Genomic DNA, 20709 nt, shown 5'->3' with positions numbered 1-20709 from the left:
CAATGATATTTTCCAAATATCATAATCATGTTCAAATCACATAGCATTGATACAGACATTAAGTTGAAACCAAGGGATTCAACAAGCATCACTTTATCCATGTGCTGATCCTTTGAGATTGCAACTCTACCAAGACCCAATACCTTACTTTTACCAGTGTCAGCAAATGTGATATGACTTTTATCAGACGGTCGAAGAGTTGAATCCATCAGAAGACTTCGATCACCAGTCATGTGGTTGGTGCAGCCACTATCCATAATCCATTATGAAGCTTGAGGTGTCATAGCCTAAAGTACAGTTTGAGGGATAGGCTTCACCAAGAGAGTTGTGAAGCAGAAACATTTGACGAACAAGCGGAACATAGAAGTTCATATCTTGGTTAGGATAGATAGGATGAGTGTCAAGGAATCCCGGGACGAAATACATAGTAAGACCATTTGGACATTTTATCTTGCGTCCCACAAGATGCTTAAGGTCCCTAGCATAAGCATCAGACGCCTTTGATTTCCGGCTGGAGACCTTACCCTGCAAAAGAGAGTTAAGTTTTCTTAACCACCCACATCTTCAGGGGTGGCTTAGAAGCAATGAGTCTAAGTGCAGCATCTAAGAACTTCGGCTTTGAAGCCCTAGCAAATAGCCTTGCAGGAGGAGAATACTACTCATAAGAATAAGCAGAAAAGTTCTTAGACATATGAACATAGCAGTTTGATGAAACACGCTCATATTCAAAGGTGTGAGTATGATTTCCCTGCAAGACATTGGCGTTAGGGTGACTCAGGTGAGTCCTCTGTTTGTATGAAGCCTTTGGTCTGGGGTTTGTCTTCTTCCCTGGTGGTGTCATGACGACATTCACGGGAAGATTTCCTAGACAACGCTTGGGTACCCAGATCTTCTTAAGAGGTGGTCCATTCCTGCAGTTAGTACCAATATACCTGACAAACACTTCACCATTCTGATTCTTGAACGGTTTATAGTTAGCATCAAAGGATTCATCAATGATAATTGGGTTAGCACTAGTGAACCCAGATAAGGTAGATGGATCCACTGAAGGTCCCTTGGTAGCACCCCATGTGGTTTTGGGGTACTGCTCGGGCATCCAGTAAGAACCATCAACATTCATTTTCCTCTCGAACCCAACACCCTATTTTCTAGGGTTTCAGTTCAGAATCTGCTTTTTAAGGACATCACATAGTATCTGATGCCCTTTGAGACTTTTGTACATTCCTCTCTCAAGTAATGACTTCAACCTGGCATTCTCATCAGCAATAGTAGTGGTGTCCTCAGCCGAGGGGTTAGTTACGACATTAGCAGTTGAAGATATTGCAATAGTAGCAGCAGTTGAACATTCAGCAACAGAGACAACGTTATCATGCTCAATGCATTTTAGGCATGGTGGTTCAAATCCTTCCTGAGTGGAACTGATCTGTTGAGCGTGAAGTGACTCGTTTTCCTTTTGAAGATCTTCATGAGCCGATCTCAATTTCTCAAGTTCCTGCTTCCTTTGAAGATAATCGTAGGAAAGCTTTTCATGAGAGGTTGAGAGCGATTCATGACGACCTTCAAGTTCCTGGTACTTAACATGAAGATTTTTAATGTCTTTAATTAAGGACTGAGATCGGGTCATTTCCACGTCCAACAGGTCATCGCTTTTGTCTAACAATTTTTGAATATATTCCATGGCATTCTGTTGTTCAGTTGCAATTTTAGCGAGTGTTTTGTAGCTAGGTTTAGATTCACATTCAGAGTCATCTTCACTTGATGTTTGAAAGTAAGCATCGCATGAGTTTACCTTGGCACCTCATGCCATGAAGCAGAAGGTGGGAGCAGAGTCATCCTCATCCTTGGCATCAGCGTTGGTGACGAGGCCATTGTCTTTAGTGTTGAAGATAGACTTAGCGACGTATGTAGAAGCTAGAGCCAGGCTTGCTACTCCAGAATCAGATTCCTCTTCAAACTCCACCTCTGCCTCCTCAGATGCAGACTCCTCCTCTGAATCCATCTCCTTTCCAACAAAAGCACGAGCCTTGCTAGATGAGCTCTTCTTGTGTGATGAAGACTTCGATGAAGACTTGGAAGAAGACCTTGAGGATTTCTTCTTCTTGTTGTCATCAGAATCATATTCCTTGCTCTTCTTCTTATTATTTGTCTCATTGTCCCACTGCGGACACTCAGAGATGTAGTGACCAGGTTTCTTGCACTTGTGACAGGTTCTCTTCTTGTGATCATGAGTGGAAGCTTCATCATTTCTTGAGCTGGATCATGAAGACTTTCTGAAGTCTTTCTTCTTGGTGAACTTCTGGAACTTTTTCACAAGCATAGCGAGCTCCTTTCCAATGTCTTCAGGATCACCAGAACTGCAGTCAAATTCTTCTTCAGAAGAGGGGACGGCCTTTGCCTTCAAAGCACGAGTATGGCCATAGTTGGGACCATAGATATCTCTTTTCTCAGATAGCTGGAACTCATGTGTGTTGAGCCTCTCAAGTATGTCAGACAGATCGAGTGTCTTGAAGTCAGGGTGCTCTTGAATCATCAGGGCCAGGGTGTCAAATGAGCTGTCAAGTGATCTCAGCAGTGTCTTGACGATTTCATGCTTGGTGATCTCAGTGGCGCCGAGAGCATGAAGCTCATTGGTGATATCAGTGAGACGATCAAATGTGAGCTGGACATTCTCATTGTCATTTCTCTTGAAGCGGTTGAAGAGATTGCGAAGAACACTGATCCTTGAATCTCTTTGTGTTGAGACGCCTTCGTTGACCTTGGAGAGCCAGTCCCAGACTAGCTTTGCAGTATCCAGAGCACTCACACGACCATACTGCCCTTTGGTCAGATGACCACAGATGATATTCTTGGCAGTTGAGTCCAGTTGGATGAACTTCTTGACATCAGCAGGAGTGACACGTTCACCAGTCTTGGGAACGCCGTTCTTGACGACATACCAGAGATCGACATCAATGACTTCAAGATGCATACGCATCTTATTCTTCCAGTAGGGGTAATCAGTCCCATCGAAGACAGGGCATGCAGCGAAGACTTTGATTATCCCTGCAGTCGACATAGCTAAAACTCCAGGTGGTTAAACCGAATCACACAGAACAAGGGAGCACCTTGCTCTGATACCAATTGAAAGTGCTAGTATTCGACTAGAAGGGGGGTGAATAGGCGATTTTAATGAAAGTCTTCAATACAGGGGTATTTCGAAGACAAACAATAAAAATGACCCTATCGATATGCATCGGAAGGTAGACTACACTAGACAAGCCATAGTCAAGTAAGCAATGTAATGAAAGCATGAAGACTATGAGCAGCTAGGTAGTATGGATCAAGGTGGAAGATAGTATGAAACCAAATAGACAATAGTCTTCACATAGTGAAGTCAAACAGATCAGGCAAGCAGGCAAGGACTTCACGAAGACAAACTGAAGTAAGGTGAGAGAGGTAGGATAGAACGAGTTGCTCGGAGAGGACAAGGGGTTTGTTGGACCAGTTCCAGTTGTTGTGACAACTGTATGTCTGGTTAGGGAGGCTGAGATTGAACTCAGAAGACCGTGTCTTCACCTTATTCCCCTTGAGCTGAGAACACTTAGTCCTCGCCCAATCACTCTGGTAAGTCTTCACGGGAGACTTCCAAACCTTCACAGACTTCGTTCACCGACAATCCACAATGACTCTTGGATGCTCAAAACACGACGCCTAACCGGCTGGAGGATTCACAGTCCTCAAGTGTAATAAGTCTTCAGATCACACAGACAGAAAGACTTCAGTGATGCCTAACACTCTTTGGCACTGGGTGTTTTGGGCTTTGTCCTCGCAAGGATTCTCTCTCAAAGGGTTCGGAGGTGGGTTGCTTTCAAACGACAAAAGTCGTGCACTAACTCTGAGCAGCCACCAATTTATGGTGTAGGGGGTGGGCTATTTATAGCCAGGAGGCAACCTGACCTGATATGTCCAAAATGACCCTGGGTCACTAAGGAACTGACACGTGTCCAACGGTTAGATTTCAAACACACGCGGTAGCTTAACTTGCGCTACAAGCCAAGCTGACTCATCCAGCTCTGGATAAGATTTGCTCTCATTGTCTTCGCTCGAAGACATAGGATTTGGTTGAGCATCACATCAGTCACTATGACTTTGTTCACTTGGACCCCACTTAACAGTACGGTGGTTCCTATGACTCAACAAAGAAGAAAAGGAAACTGCGAAACAACTATGTCTTTGCACTCCATAGTCTTCACACGATGTCTTCCCTTGTCATAGTCTTCAATGTGAATGTCTTCACAGACCACCATTGTCTTCAATGTCTTCACACATTTTTAAGGGTTATCTCTGGTAGGTAAACCGAATCAATATGGGACTACTACTTGTGTTATCCTGCAATTCTCACAAACACATTAGTCCCTCAACCAGGTTTGTCGTCAATACTCCAAAACCAACTAGGGGTGGCACTAGATGCACTTACACTTTGTTCATACTCGCAATCGCTATATAATCAATACTTCGAATTTAAGTTCCAAGAAACTACAAAGCAACGTCTACCATATTGAAATATAGGGATGCAGGCGGAAGGCGTCCATAAAGCCAAAAACAAACTAAACTTTTTTACTTTAATAATTGTGTTAGTCTTAATTTTAGTCTTCTCCGTAATTTTAATCTTTTCAAGACAGAATAGTGCCAAGATATCGGTAAAGAAACTACTACCTTTGTTCATTATTATATGTTGTTTTATAAAATTAAATTCTAAATCAAATATAGGAGCATTTTAGTGTGTATACTCACTCATTTCAATCTATATTGAAATATCCTAAACTTTTTATAATAATGAACGGCATTGCCACTCTTTCACCTTCAAGAAAAGGTTTCTAGAAGACCTTTGAATCACCCAACTAAAAAGATAGCAAGCCATGACCAATGAATGGACTTGGACTGAAGATGATCAAGAAAAGGAGTGCAGGTCATTGAACCACGAGATCTTTACCACTGTGTCAAGAAAATATTTCAACTCTATAAAGAATCAAATCAACAAAAGCAATGTGACACAATAACATAAATTCATTCCATCCAAATAATCGACTCTGCAAAGGCACAAACCTCTCTTACTAGATACACCATCAGAAAAAGAACAAGAATTTTATTCGTAAAAACAACACGACCACCACTAGAAAGATGCTAACGAGTGACAACAGTCAAAAAAATTCTCAAAAATAGGAGGTTCTCCACCTATCAGCATCTACCTAGTCTCTCATTCGATCCAGATAATCGGCTCTGCGAAGGCACAAACCTCTCTGACTAGATACACCATCATAAAAAGAACAAGAATTTTATTCGTAAAAACAACACGACCACCACTAGAAAGACACTAACGAGTGACAACGGTCACAAAAATTCTCAAAAATAGGAGGTTCTCCACCTATCAGCATTTACCTCGTCTCCTATGGTCTTAGGACCATGGAGGCATGGTGGATCCTGGTCCTTACCGGCGGGAGGGCTCCGTTTTTTCATACTTTTTTGAGTTTTGTTAGATTTTGTGTCCTGCTCAGAGAGATGAGGCGGCGGTGGCTCTCTGAAGATGGAATAAGATTCTCCCCGCCTAGTCCCCGTTATGGTGGTGTTTCTAGCATCTTCGGAGGGCGTGTGAAGGTTTGTCTCCGGCAGATCTTGCAGGATTCAGTCGGCGTTTGCCTTCGGTGGATCCACGTGGATCTTGTCTTAGGTTGGATCCTTTCGATCTACACTTCTCTTCATCAGTAGTGGTTGCACGCTTCTCTTCATCAGCAATGGTTGATGTCCTGGTGCGCTGGTTCTATAGGGTCTTAGCACGATAACTTCCTGGCTGTCTACTATAACAAGGTTTACCCGACTCCGATGAGAGAGGGACGAAGACGGCGGCGCGCCTTCAACTTGCTCCAGTGTTTGTAGTCGTCGGTAGATGGTCTACAGATCTAGATGTATTTTTTGCTTCTGATGTTCTTTGTACTATCTATCTTGATAGTTGATGAATAAATTGAAGTTTTCTCAAAAAAAGACAAGCGGTGGCTGCTGTTTTTCGCCCTCGGGTCCTAGCACCCTTGGTTTAACCAAGGTTTTAAAACACGATTTTCATGACTTGGCAACGAATAGACATCGGCCTTGGCCAGGCTAAGCTCTGTAAAACCCGATCAGAAAAATGCTTAGTCGGTTAAGACCCGTAAAAAAAACGCCTATTTCGTATTTAAGGTTGTCATGATAATGCAGTATTTAAAACATTTCTAACAGTATATTTTTATGACATGTTTTCATGGCATATAACATATAATTCCCACAGAAAAACATATTTTGTATATACAACAAAAACAGTCATATAAACATGATGTGATTCTCTTCTTCAACTTCCCATTCAACAGTTCCTGGAAAAAACATTGAACAATATTGTATACATAGTTACTAATGTGTTGGGTCAGGACTGAATAAAACAGTCATAAACAAGGTTACGCAGTAGCACAGATAACAATATTTTTATCATACACATGGGCAACAATTGGATGTCTTTAGTGTTCGCTAACACACTATTCCAATGAAAAATTGCTCCTTATCTAGTAAGAACAGATAAAAACCACATCACAGAGGTCTAAATCATACTGTCTTGACTTATGGCTTGATGAAGCCAATCATGCCTACCTTATGACACCTCTCCTGCAGAAGAAAACATGTGGCTAACCATCTCCCTCCCAAGTCTTGACCTGCACTAGAAACCAGGATGCACGAGAACTGAAACCAAGCAATCTAAGCTTAGAACCCGTCGCTGAATTAAGTGGCAGCAGAATGAAAACCAAATATATCATATCTACAAATAAAAGGGAAGTGAGATCACACAAATTACAGCATCGCGTCTCCTCAGTCCGTACAAAACTCAAAATCACACGAACTATTAAGCACACAACTGTGTGGGCCACCTGTGTGGCTGTGGGGTTTCATGCATTGAGTGTGGTCTATCTGCATCGGTATTTGCCCGGATCTTCGCTAATTAACTAGGCAACTCTCTTTTGCTTAATTAATTCGATGAGACAAATCTTTTGCCTCCGTTTCGGAAAAAATACAGGAGAAAACATTTTACTGAAGCTTCTGATAGAAAGTGCACGACAGGAGAAAAAATGCTTGGAATGCCATTGGCTATGCCCTATCATCTGCAACTAATCTCTGGCGCACATTTCAAAAACAGAATGAAGTTCTAGCTCCTACAGCACAACAAGTGCTACAAGCCTACAACAAGAATTCCCCATCCTAGCTCCAAACAGCTCATCATTAAACTCTTGCTATCAAATCCAATTTAATTATTTCATCAAACACATCAACCAAATCTTCAGGCTGTGAATACCTAACTGGCTTGATGGTAAAAAACAGCTGAGAATCAATCAAACAGACATTGCAGTCAGCGGAGTACATACCATTGGAGTGGAGGAACGAGAAACCCCTCAGCCCGGATAAATTCAGTGCACACCTCCAGCTGCGTCCAAACCCATCTGCCGGGAAGGACACCTCGGCATCAAAGCATCCACTTGCCTTGGGGCTGCTATCACAACTCTAACCAGCTTTATCAGGGTCCCCACGGCTAGGATTCCACCACCCAAGCATAATCTCACAAGATCAACTGAAGCAACTCTGTCCCAGGCCACTAGGCAGTGACCTCCCATCAGTGCTTCCGTCCTTTTCTAGATGAAGCTCTGCAACAATTGTCAATTGACTTGATCAGCCAGGCCAGGATCACAAGCAATAACTTGTGGTAGACGGGAAAGCACAAGAGGACCGTCTTTGTGAGCACCAACTGTCTGAACATGCTAGCCTTCCAGCTAGGGAGGGAGTTTGGCAATCACCTTATCTAGGAGATTGCAAGTCCTGCTTGTGCAGCGTCCTAATAAACAAGGGCATGCCAAGGTAGCTAGCTGCAGGGGAACTCCTTGACAACACGAGCTAGACTTCATGATCAGAGTCGGAGCAATGAATGAGAGTTATGGTGCATTTGCTCGCATATCTTCTCATGAACTACAGATGGTAGGCATTATAAATCTGTTATTCATGAAAAGAGGCACATCACAGTTGTCCATATTCTCATAAATTAATTATCACCAGGCAGCAATACTACATGATGTCATGCAGTGCAACAATCATAGTCATAATTGCTCATATCAGTAAACAAACACTAAGAATAAAAAAATACATTTCCTTAGATGGAATTGATCATGGGGTGCAGGTTATCCCGTGTATGTGGTTGTAGGAGAATTTATGTTGTCCGCAAGTACTCTGCGCCCGACAGTCAGTGGCCGATTTTCAGACGACACAAGCTGTGTAACACCCATGCACGGTTGGATCCATAGCATCGTCCAAAAATCGGCCGAACAGTGCGGTTCGTATAGCAACACTCTTTTGGGTCAATCGTTCGATAGGTAGTCCAAGAGAAGGTCATTTAGCTGAGAGACTTTTCCAAAATTAAAATAATAGGGCTTATTTCACCTAATCGAGTGAAAAAAAATGACACTGCACTAGTTCGATGTGTCACATCAATGTGATTGTTGATCTCTCCATCTTGAAAAAAAAAAGAAGAAGCGGAGAGAACACTTTGTGTGTGTTCTGATCATGCATTGCATAATAGAACATGCATGTTGGCTTGCATACAACTACTCCGGTGAACACAAGTCACCTTCTATATATTGGTTCTGCTTTCGTATGATCTATCCACCATTGTATCATCTATTGAACCGTTTGCAAAACAGAACATAATTAGATAGACATAAAGAAGAGCAAAAAGTCCTCGAACGGAGGTCTGCCTGAGGTACTGGAGGTAACCAATAGGTTAATTCTTACATTATGCCTAAGAAGTGCCGTTCTCATTGTGGTACTGGCCGAAGAAATGATCTAGTATTTGTGAACACAAACATGGTGAGTTTTGCACCAGAGCAACGACAAGGAGGAAAATATCTAATGAAGAAACCAGCCTGGAGAAATCAACTAAGGATAATAGCGTGTTCAGTTCCTTGCGATACATTGTTCTTCCCTTTTTTGATTTGGTCTTTTCACGACGATGCAGAATGGTGAGGTCTTTTTTTGCGGGGGAAAGGGAGATTGCAACATCAACCATACCCCCTCCAAGCCAACGTGTCCCGTGGGTACTTCGCCCTAGGCCGCTAAACAATGCTTAGCTTTATTTTGAGTTGGACTAATCCGTCTTATCACAATTTCCCTTTCATCTTTCATCGGCTCTTGATTGTGTTAGAGGCGTAAATTTTGGTACTACAATTTGGTCATGCTTTTCTCCAAAGGATCATTGTGAAACTAAAAGATATGTCATAGAATATGTTTTCAGAAAAATCATATTTGATCCTTTTCGGCTCATTAGATCCATAGAAGTAAAAAAAACAGATCCTAGATTGAACGGGGCCCTTTAAAAAAATACAAAAGAAAATATATGGAGACCTAAAATTGCTCTAACTATGGTGTACACAAGAAGGACAAATATGTAGATCACGGGATGCTGGACTAGCGAGATCGAGCCATAAATTTTGTCTTCTTGTAGCCTACATATCAACGTATCACTTGATGCAAAATGCAAGCATGTAGAAAACTACATGGTGCCCTTGAGCCAAATTATCGCTCTCTAGCAAAGTTCAACTATTTAAAATCCAAAAGCACTACCCGTGCGATAATCCTAGCATGTGTGTTGCCACACCCCATCTTCTCTCCTCATATTTCATCTAAATTTTCTCGCCATATCCCCCTCAACTCCATCCTCCTCGCCCTCCCACCACCGCCAAACTCCACCGTGTGGCCAACACCACTATCTAGTCCCTCTTGCTCAGTGGCGTGCGCCCCTATCAATCTGTCTACAATTAGCCTGCCAACTTCAACATGTGGCCGCCTCATCCTCTCAACGCGTCATGACATGGTAATGCGACAAACTCATGGCTTCCTTGCAAGTTGCAAATCTAGATCTAAAACTCTATTGGCCAATTCTACATTGGGCCCCGAGCACCGGCCACTTTCGAGCATCATCTCCATACCCCTATTTGCAACCCAAGTAGCACTCTAAAGTCAGCCACGAGCACTAGCGGCATATGTGCATTTTTTTTCTGTTACTATACATCGTCATATTTAAAAACCATACATGATATATTTTTCAATCTCGTCTATGAAATGGCCGGAGATCGTTGCTCATGACTTTGAAAACCGTATCATGCCGGCATGCGGGACAAGCACAAATCTTGATTTCATTATGCAATGGAGCCGGGGACAGGTTTCCTTTTCATCTAAGAAAAGCACAAATCTTGGAACTTCATCGTACGGCCAGGAAATTAGAAGCAATAAGATTATACTCCCTCCTTTTCGGTTTATAGGACTCAATTCAAAAATCTCACCAACCAAGGTAGATGATGAGTGGTGGAATACTGTTTGTAGTTTGCAAAAGCACCTAATTAATGATCTTGTTTTCCTCAAAAAATTATGTTTACCAATATATTAATTGCAATGCATGCATGCATAAAGTACATGCATTGGTCAATTTTCTCTTAATATTTGCATGCAATGATTTAATGCACCTTGAAATCTGAACATGTAATGGGGAACAATCATATTGAGCCTTATAAAATGGAAAAACTGAAATTTTAAAATAAGCCCTATAAACCGAAAAGGAGGGAGTAAGATTGAGCTTGCTTGAATGCTACTGAGTCTAAGACGACTAATAACAAGTGCAATACACTCCCAGTCCGAAGAACGTGGGAGAAACGGCGCCGCCCCAGCAGCCCCAGGAACTGCTGCGGAAGCGGAACGGAGCCACTCCCCCTGTTTGCGCTGAGTGAGGAGCCGCGCCTCTCTCCGCACTGCGTCTGCGCGCCACCGCCGCCGCCGCCTCCTCTCCGCCCGCGCTGCGCGCCAACGCGGACGCCGAGCGGGCCTATCTAGCGCTGCACGCCGCCGCCCGCCACGCCAGCCGCACCTTCACTTGGACTCTTGGAGTGGCGTCGGCTGCGCCTGCTCCAGCCTACCCAGCGCTCACCATGTCGTCGTCCCTGGCGTCCTCCTCGTACCGCCGCAGGATCCTCGACTCCAAGGCGGCGGCCTCCCACGCGCTCTACTCCTGCCGGCTCCCCTCCCGCTCCAGGCAGCCGGCCCACACCAGGATTGGCGCCGCCGCCAGAGGTAATTAAAAACCTTCTCGACTGAAGGAATCCAATTTTTGTTCTGTTCTGTGTATCGCGTCTGATTAGTGGGATGCACCGAAGCTGTTTGTGGAAATGCGAGTTGGCGTGCCTGTCGATTCCTCTGCACTTGGGGGAGTCGGATTTGTTAGTGTATTAGCTTTATCCTGATTTCACCGTTTCACCCTAGTTCGCAAGGGTGTGTCGAAGTTTGCACAGATTGAAATGCGTGGGATCTACAGCTAAGATACTACCCACTATAATTAAAAGATATTGCCTGCCTTGGTTGTTCTAGAAGAACTAGTCATGACACACATAAATTTATTTTGCTTACCATCATAGATCCTTCCTTATTGAGTTCTGTCAATTTTGTAAATTCCGAATAACTGGAAGCTGTGGAGCCAAGCAATGCTCAGAATTTTGATAATTTTTAGCTACTCCTTTTTCTCGGTTCAATTACTATGCCTGAGGTGTAAAATACCTCTGTTTTGACTTAACTAATGCACGTAAGTTGTTTGTGGTAATGTCTATTAAACTGTCAAGTTAATTACTTGGTGAGTGCATTTGAACCGACAACTTGGTTGATTTCTTGTTGGCATTGACCAAAATGAGCTACATTGCTTAAGTGATACAAGCCCCCACAGCTTTCTAGGATGTCAATACATATTTGTTGGCTTCAGCTGATTCTTTGCATATTTAACTTGTTTGGCTTTCATTGGTTGCTTCTCATCTGCAATACTAGAAGTACTCGATGCCGATGCAGTTTTGGCTCTTTTGACGTTTCATCATTTTGTTGTTGTCGTATTGATTTGGTTATCTCTTTCAGTTCATGGAGTTGAGAGTAGCATCATCAGTGTCCTAACTATGCATCACTGGGAGACCTTGAATCACATGGCGTACAAGTTCGGGAAGCTTGACAAGGTTCATGGAAAGTTAGCCTTGAAGATACTGGGTTCTATTGTGCAACAATCAGGTTTGGAGCGAATCACTCATGTTTACTGCCTGGCAGCTCATATCCTCATCCAAGCTCAAATGCATTCACAAGCAATGTCAGTGTTGAAGCATCTTGCCATGGCGGGCTTCTCTTGCTCTGCTATATTTAGCTCCCTTCTCCGAACCATCTCGCGTTGTGATTCCAGTCCCATGGTTTTTGACCTTCTTATCAATGCATATCTAAAGGAAAGAAAAGTTGTTGATGCAAGTAAGGCAATTTTATTGATGGATGACTGTGGATTTAAGGCTTCAACTCACACCTGCAATGCTGTCCTTAACGCTCTTGTGGAAGTTGGGGAATCAAAACATGTTTGGTTCTTCTTAAAAGAAAGCTTGGCCCGGAAGTTCCCATTGGATGTCACCACTTGTAATATTGTACTGAATTATTTTTGCCTTGATGGTAACCTTAAAAAGGCTAATCTTATGCTACAAAAGATGAAGAGTCGGTCCATATCAAACGGTGTTACTTATAACACAATACTTTACTGGTATGTTAAGAAGGGAAGGTTCAAGGCTGCCATGCGTGTCTTAGAAGATATGGAGAAGAATGGTGTACAGGCAGATGTATATACTTATAACATCATGATTGATAAGTTATGTAAAATGAAGAGGAGTACGCGTGCTTACCTTTTGCTCAAAAGAATGAGGGGAAATAACTTATCACCTGATGAGTGTACATATAATACTTTGATCAAAGGATTTTTCGATGAAGGTAAGATGAAACTTGCTATCTATATCTTCAATGAAATGCTGAAACAGAGCTTGAAGCCAAGCCTAGCTACTTACACCACCTTGATTGATGGGTACTGCCGAAGTGGGGTAACTGGTGAAGCTTTAAGAGTTCTGTATGAAATGCAAGTTGCTGGTGTGAAACCAAATGAATTAACTTATAGTGCAATGCTGAATGGTTATTGCAAAGCTTCCATGCCGGGACATGCACTGAATCTTATTGAAGATATGAAAGCAAGAGGCACAACAATCAATAGGACTATGTATACTATCCTGATTGATGGTTTCTGTCAGCTAGGAGTGGTTTCTAAAGCCAAGCAAATTTTAAAGAGTATGCTTGTGGTTGGGATCAGTCCAGATGTTGTTACTTATTCAGCATTGATCAATGGTATGTGCAAGATGGGTAAGTTGGACGAAACAAAAGAGATATTATCAAGGATGCATAAAACAGGAGTTTTGCCTAATGAGGTTCTTTATACAACTCTAGTTTGCTATTGTTGCAAGGCTGGATATATCGGAGAAGCACTAAAGTATTTTGTTGATATATATCGGAGGGGCCTAGCTGCCAATTCATTCATCCATAATACATTGTTATGTACGCTGTATCGAGAAGGAATGGTTACACAGGCTGAGCAATTTAAACAATACATGTCTAGGATGAAGATATCATTTGATGTTGCCTCTTTCAACTGTATAATAGACTTTTACTGCACCAGAGGTAATATGCATGAGGCATTCTCAGTGTATGATAATATGCATAGATTTGGTTGTTCTCCAAATGTTGGCACATATAGGAATTTGCTTAGAGGGTTATGCAAGGGCGGCCACTTGGTACAAGCAAAGGAGTTCATGGCTTGCCTTGTTGACATACCTTCTGCCATTGATCAGGAAACCTTCAATGCATTACTTCTGGGGATTTGCAAAGACGGAACTCTAGATGAAGCTCTGGATTTATGTGAGAAAATGGTTACAAGTAACTTTCTACCTGACATCCATACTTACACTGTTCTTCTTAGTGGTTTTTGCAGAAAAGGCAAAATTGTTCCTGCAGTCATCCTGTTGCAGATGATGTTGGAGAAAGGATTTGTCCCTGATATTGTTTCATATACCTGTTTGTTGAATGGCTTGATCAAGGAAGGTCAAGTTAAGGTTGCTTCTTACCTGTTCCAGGAGATCATATGCAAGGAAGGCATGTATGCAGATTGTATTGCCTACAACTCAATGATGAACGGGTACCTAAAGGCAGGAATGATACATAAAGTAGATATGACGATTCGGGATATGTATCATAATGAGGTTTATCCAAACCCAGCCAGCTATAACATTCTTATGCATGGGCACATCAAGAAGGGACATTTGTCAAGATCTGTTTATCTATACAAAGATATGGTAAGGAAAGGGATTAGGCCGAACAATGTGACATATCGTTTGCTTATCCATGGATTTTCGGAACATGGTATGACTGAAATTGCGATTAAGTTCTTGGACAAGATGGTCTTAGAACGCATTTATCCGGATAGATTAACATTTGATGTACTCATAACTGTATGTAGTGAAAAATCTAGGATGTCCAATGCTTTACAGCTCTTCAACTGCATGAAGCGGTTATATATGTCACCTAGCAGTAAAGCATACAGTGCCATGATAAATGGATTAATCAGGAAAAATTGGCTGCAGCAGAGTTGTGATGTTTTACGTGACATGGTCGAGAGTGGACTTGAACCGAATCATACACACTATATTGCATTAATCAATGCAAAATGCAGGCTTGGGGACATCAATGGAGCATTCAGGCTGAAAGAGGAAATGGCAGCTCTTGGTGTTGTGCCAGCTGAAGTTGCTGAAAGCTCAATTGTTAGAGGTCTTAGTAAATGTGGAAAGGTTGAAGAGGGTATCATAGTTTTCTGTAGCATAATACGGGCTGGAATGGTGCCAACCATTGCTACTTTCACTACCCTAATGCATGGTCTCTGTAAAGAAGGCAAGATTACAGATGCTCTGCACCTCAAAGGGTCAATGGAGTTGTATGGATTGAAGATTGATGTAGTCACTTATAATGTTCTAATCACAGGTTTATGCAACAACAAGTGTGTTTCTGATGCGTTAGATCTTTATGAAGAGATGAAATCTAAGCAACTTCGGCCGAACATTACAACATACACCACAATGATTGGGGCTATCTATGCAACAGGCAGAATGTTGGAAGGAGAGAAACTACTGAATGATATAGAGGATAGGGGCTTTGTTCCCTCATATAAGGATCAAATTCTTGAATGGAGGATGGAGAATGCAATGAGAAGGTTGAACGTGATAAGAAATTGCAAAAAGGAAATAACTTCTAAGAATGAGGTCGAGCTATTACATGCAGATCATGAATCCATGCATAAAGCTGCTGAAGACTGAAATCCTCGTAAATTAACCTTTTCTACTTCAAAGGAAGTGGTATGTTTGATCGATATGGTAGGTACAAAACTAAGGGTATTTTTCTTACTTCTGCCTGTGAAACCTTATTTCATGGTGCTCACTGCTCAATCATTGAGGGTTCTGTTTTTAGATATTTTGGATTGTCCCGTGTCTCCGACAATTAATCAGGTGTTGTATTATGTTTTACATCTTCCCTGTTTGTCATAACATTGTTTATTTTCTTTATAATCCATCTGGTATTTGCTGAAAAAGGGTTTAAATTAAAACATGTGTAATAGTGTAAGAAATATCTCATATGTTGAACTGGAGCCTGGAGGGGAGATAATTGAGTGTTAATGAGGTTTTGACTTGTGAGCGGTTATAGATAAGCAGGTAGCCATCGATATGCATAGAGATTGGAGTGGTCGCAGATAAGCAGGTAGCCATAGATATGCATAGAGATGGGAGTGTTGGCAGATAAGCAGGTAGCCTATTGATTACTGTCCCTCCCATACAGTTTTCGGTTCAGAAAAATGGTAACCTCTTGATCCATGGCACAGATAGTTATTTTCATTGCACGAAGTTAACTTGCAAAATAAAGTCACACACGGTTTAGGCCAAACACTGCACTGGCACAACCTGTCTCTAATTAGGCATCATTGGAACACTGCACTGGCACAACCTGTCTCTAATTAGGCATCATTGGATTTTATGGGTCACGAAGCGTTGAATGAAGCTCATCAATAGTTTCTTAGGTTGTACTCATGGTGGGTTGATCCTATTTTTGGCGTCTTCTGATATCCTTCCTGTGATATTTTATTACAATTATTTCGTGTTGTTGCGATGCAGCAGGTTCATAGTTTGATGGGGATGCTTATATTTGTTGATGACACTGAGTTTTAAATAAATATAGAAGATGAAGACTTTGGTGTCATAATTTACGAAAAAGCAAAAGACAGACTAAGATGATGGTAGCCATGCATAGGTAAATGAAAAATCGAGTTCCCATGTGAATTGTGTGCAGGTGTCAAGAATGCTTTGAATCTTAGAGAGGGAATTATGATTGTTCCTCTTATATGAACAAGTAATCGCTAACTGGGATTTCTCTTGCAAGAAAACATCAGTACGGAGAACATGATTATCTCACTTCATCAAGGACAAGGATACAAATACGTTCAGGAGATGAGAGAGATCCTTCCTTTGGACCCAGGGCATGTCACTCTCGGATAAATCAACTTTGCAACAGCAAGACCTGTTGCCATTGGCCAACCATGGAGGTGAATTTCTTGAGTTAGACCTCTTACCTGTTAATACTTTTGATCCCTTGTTTTTTATAACTGATATGCACTATTTGAGGAAACATGCAAGGCTGCAAGAATATTATAAACGGATGACAGCTTTTGCTATGTGGAGAATTCCCTACCAGAGGTTTGGAATCCACTTGTACGTGGTTAGGCATCGGTTGGAGTAGGACACAAGTCAACAGGATCCAGTCAGGATTGGTAACCTGTTGGATCAGATTAGGAATGTTTTTCAAGTTTGGATTGTTGCAAGAGTCTTAGGTAATTCATTAACATGTTTAGGAAGGAGTCTGTGTTCAGTTGGAGTCTCACGTGCAAGGTCATCCTCTTTAAATAGAGGCAGCCACGGCTAATCTAGCCAAGCTATCAATAAATAAATTCTTAGGCCTGAATCCCCCTTCTATCTCATACATCCATTACCTTCCCTAACGACAGCAAGCTAATGGCATGACACTAGCCAGCCAGTGGTTCATTGACCCGAGAGCACCTCTTGGGCACAGTATCAACCTAAGGTCCAAGGGATCTAACAGTTTTGAAATGAATGGACAAAGTGATGGGTTTAGCCGATGATGATGTTTTTTTTATTCATATTGATTCGGTGGTCTGCCATCCAATCCGATGGCTCAATTCAATGTTCTGCCATCCACGTCCTGCCCCGTAGATGTCCTGCCCGCTGCCCAATGTCGCTGAGCAGCGAGGCGGAGTTCCAGGCCATCGAGGCCGCCTTCCCACGACGCCGGTGCCAGCGACGCCAAAACCGCCACCCCTGTCCGTCCTCGAGCGAACCTGGTCCCAACACCCGGCGGCGCTGCCTCACTGTCATGGATCCTCTCGCTTCCAACTTGCCAAGGTGCAGCTCCCCTCTTCTTGTTTCCCCTATCCCCTTTCATGCAAAATTCTAAACCCCAAAATACACCAATCCACCCATGTTGCGCTCGGTCATGGATATTGCATCCTTGCACCAGGATCAACATGGCATCTGTAATCCACCTGAAACCACACCCCCACCCTCCCCCCACCCCCTCCCCCCACCCCCAATCCAACAACGCCCTCCAAAGAAGAGCACGCCCTCCAAAGAAGAGCAGCTAAAAAACAGGTAATCTCCCGATCTAACTACTGCTTCTCATCCTTCTACATGGCGCAAAGTACAAAAATTACCGACGAGGTTGACAACTAGACCCATCCTACGTGGGTTGTGTGTCTTCGCAGTTGTCAAGCAGAGCACACTAGATCTGCCATGTACTGTGTTGGAGATAACCGTAAGTTCTTTGTAGATTGATGCACGTAGTTGGTAAATGGATGGATGTGTAGGAATCCATAAAAACATAGAGAAAATTTAGAAATTTGGAATAATATAGGGTGTCAAAAATAATTGCTACTAGTGTCTAACATCAGTTGCCACCTATCATTGTCGTCAACTGCCACCATGTCAACTTATAGCTTGCTATCCTATTGTAGTGGCTGATGCCATCAAATCGAACGATTAGCTGACACTCATATTTTAGAAAAAGATAGTGGATGTATAATTCCTACTAGTCATGATATGTTGGTTACCTACGCATTGGAAATGTGATAACACTGATGTGTTAACTTCTACATGCAAGCATCACAAGGATACATTTTTTGTGGATTGGTGATGCGTTCTTGTTCATGCAGTGATTGATAGCACGGTGGCAGGAAATGAGACGCGGGAAAGAATGAGTCACGGAGATGGCACTGATCTTTTCGGTTCTCAAAGGCCAGAAACGCCCCCTTCGGATGCATCAGAATACAGTCAACTCATTTCAGCAGGGCCGTTGCTACCACTACTAGAACAGTACGCAGGCATTGGTATGATACATGAGAAACAAAAGAAAAAGAACATTTGCCATGTTCGCGACGATGAAGATGACATTCTACTTATGTCCTACACTGTCATTTTTTTGCAGGTTCTTATGACCAAAACACACTTAGGGGGGCACCATGGCAAGTTCAGTCACAGGGCGCTAACACTGACAAATGTGCGGGCAGCCAACTTCAAGTAGCTAATGTGGCAAGTCAAGGTAACACATACGAAAATGAAACATACTGGTCTGCACATGAAAAATAAACTTACAAAAGGATGGCAAAAAGACTCACGAGTTATGTCGGGAAAAAATGCAGAGCCTTCGTGCAGCACATGGCGGCAGTCGGCACCCATGTACCTGCCATCGACGTCGTACACAGGTTAGTCCGTAAAAACAGAAATTGCAGACGATGAATTAGCAGAAGGAGCGTAATTGACAACTGTAGTTGCCATCCCATAACAACTGCAATTGCCATCCATGGACAACTGCATTTGCCATCCTGGACAACTGCATTTGTTATCTTGGACAACTTGAGTTTGCCATCCATGGATAACTTGCAATTACCATGCATTACCCATCTAAATACCATGTTTACAGGTTATTACGGAGCTTCTACCCCGACAAACATTTCATGGCAAGCTTTACACAATGCAGATACAGCACATCAATTTGGTGTTACGGACCACACAAGATGGGCACGTACAGCACAACAAGGTAAATTGAAAAATTTGCATGGTGAGATCGAAGCTAGAATATAAAAAAATTGATGCTAGCACACACTAGTTTGCCATGCGTTAGCGGCAGTATTTGCCATGTATGCATGACTACAGCTGCCATGCACATAAAATCCAAGTTTTCATACTGAAAAAATGAGCTGGTTGCCATGCATGACTGATGCAAATACTGAAAAACCAGTAGTTGCCATGTTTGTTGGACAGTAGCTGCCATGACTAGACAACTACAGTTGCCATGCATGTCGACATGCAGACTAACAGCTTGCTTGTTTGAATGATGTCATGCCAAATCACTTGAAGTTCATGTACTCTGTTATGATAAACATGTCATTCAAGCAAAAGATCTTACGCTTGTTCCTGTTTTTTCTATTACAGGGCCTATGACTAAAGTGAACAGCGGTGCAGGGGCATCTACTGCGGGGAGCTCTGAGCGCACGGAAGATGCGGTCCTCCAGCCAGCCACAAGTTATGACGCAGATAATCCCGAGTCAGAGTCAGAAATGGCAATCATTCCTGCAATGCCGACAAGCACCCCTTTGAAGACAAGCACTGGCAACACTCAAGCAGATCAAACTGCCGTCGATATTAAAGTGAATGATGAAACTGACGATGAGGCACAAGGGGATGAAGATGATGGGCAATCAGGGATCTTGGTACCTCAGCCACCGTACGTTGGACAGAGATTTGAATCGTTCGAAGAAACAAAGGAATTCTATCAGACATATGCAAAGTTCCATGGGTTTGCGGTCAACACCGAATATCATAGGAAGATTAAGAAAACAAACGAGTACAGCAGAGCTGAGATGATGTGTCACAAGGCACGGAGGAACAAGAAGGGGAAAGGTGTTGCGCCTGTCGTTCCAGAACGAAAGAGAGGGGTCATTCTCAAGACGGGATGCCCTGTCCGGTGTAAGCTAAACGTGGATGGAACACAATATGTGGTCACTGACTATTTTGACGAGCACAACCACAAACTCATAAAAAAGTTCGACCTGGTAAAATTTCTGATCGCACATAGATAATTCACCCCCGTTGAAAGACAATTCGTAAAGCTGCTACATGATTGTAACGTCAGTCCATCAAAAATGGTCCAGATACTGTCACTTATCCACAGCAAAAAGGGGACTCTGAGTAGCATGCCCTACATACCAGCTGACGTCACAAACCTACAGGCAAAGTACCGTAGAGAAAGCAAGTTGGCTGACATAGAGGCCACAATGGCCTACTTTGATGAGAAAGCGAAGGAAGATCCAGATTTCTTCTACAGGATAAGGTTGGACAATAAGGACCGTGTCAGGAACATGTATTGGGTGGATGGTGCTGCAAGGAGAGCCTACAAACATTTCCGAGATTGCATTTCATTTGACGCGACGTATCTCACTAATATGTACAAGATGCCATGCCTCCGTTCATAGGAATAAATAACCACAATTAGTCGTTGCAGTTCGGCTGCGGGCTCGTTCGGAACAAAGACACGGATGGATACGTTTGGCTGTTCAAGACCTTCTTGGAATGCATGGATGGACTTGCTCCGATGAACATAATAATAGACTAGGATTTTAGC

General features: G+C 42.6%; 1 protein-coding gene across 9 annotated transcripts; it reads left to right on the top strand.

Annotated features, from left to right (window-relative positions):
• Positions 1-10744: 10744 nt before the first annotated feature.
• Positions 10745-20388, top strand: LOC123091115 (uncharacterized). 9 transcript variants are annotated; one of them, XM_044512516.1, is made up of 8 exons: positions 15233-15341; positions 16137-16269; positions 16409-16561; positions 18242-18415; positions 18514-18627; positions 18728-18790; positions 19009-19125; positions 19521-20388. In XM_044512516.1, exons 3-8 carry the CDS (start codon positions 16498-16500, stop codon positions 20165-20167), a joined length of 1179 nt encoding a protein of 392 aa, XP_044368451.1. In that variant the 5' UTR covers positions 15233-15341; positions 16137-16269; positions 16409-16497; the 3' UTR covers positions 20168-20388. The 9 variants fall into 9 exon arrangements, 4 of the variants coding, with proteins under 4 accessions (XP_044368454.1, XP_044368451.1, XP_044368452.1 ...); XM_044512517.1 differs by having other exon boundaries at positions 15244-15341; positions 16134-16269; XM_044512519.1 differs by lacking the exon at positions 16137-16269 and having other exon boundaries at positions 15108-15341.
• Positions 20389-20709: the final 321 nt, after the last annotated feature.

This window comes from Triticum aestivum, chromosome 4B (genome assembly GCF_018294505.1).
Source record: "Triticum aestivum cultivar Chinese Spring chromosome 4B, IWGSC CS RefSeq v2.1, whole genome shotgun sequence".
Taxonomy (NCBI): Eukaryota; Viridiplantae; Streptophyta; class Magnoliopsida; order Poales; family Poaceae; genus Triticum; species Triticum aestivum.
Note: the sequence above shows the minus strand (reverse complement) of the source record. Positions and strands in the feature narration are given on the sequence as shown.

Bases quoted from the DNA above. Each gene is read 5' to 3' on its own strand.
- LOC123091115 (XM_044512519.1), top strand. From the start codon at position 16,498: ATGTCACTCTCGGATAAATCAACTTTGCAACAGCAAGACCTGTTGCCA. The intron at 16,562-18,241 runs GTGAATTTCTTG...TTGTTCATGCAG, and splicing joins GCCATTGGCCAACCATGGAG to TGATTGATAGCACGGTGGCA. The intron at 18,628-18,727 runs GTAACACATACG...GAAAAAATGCAG, and splicing joins AGCTAATGTGGCAAGTCAAG to AGCCTTCGTGCAGCACATGG.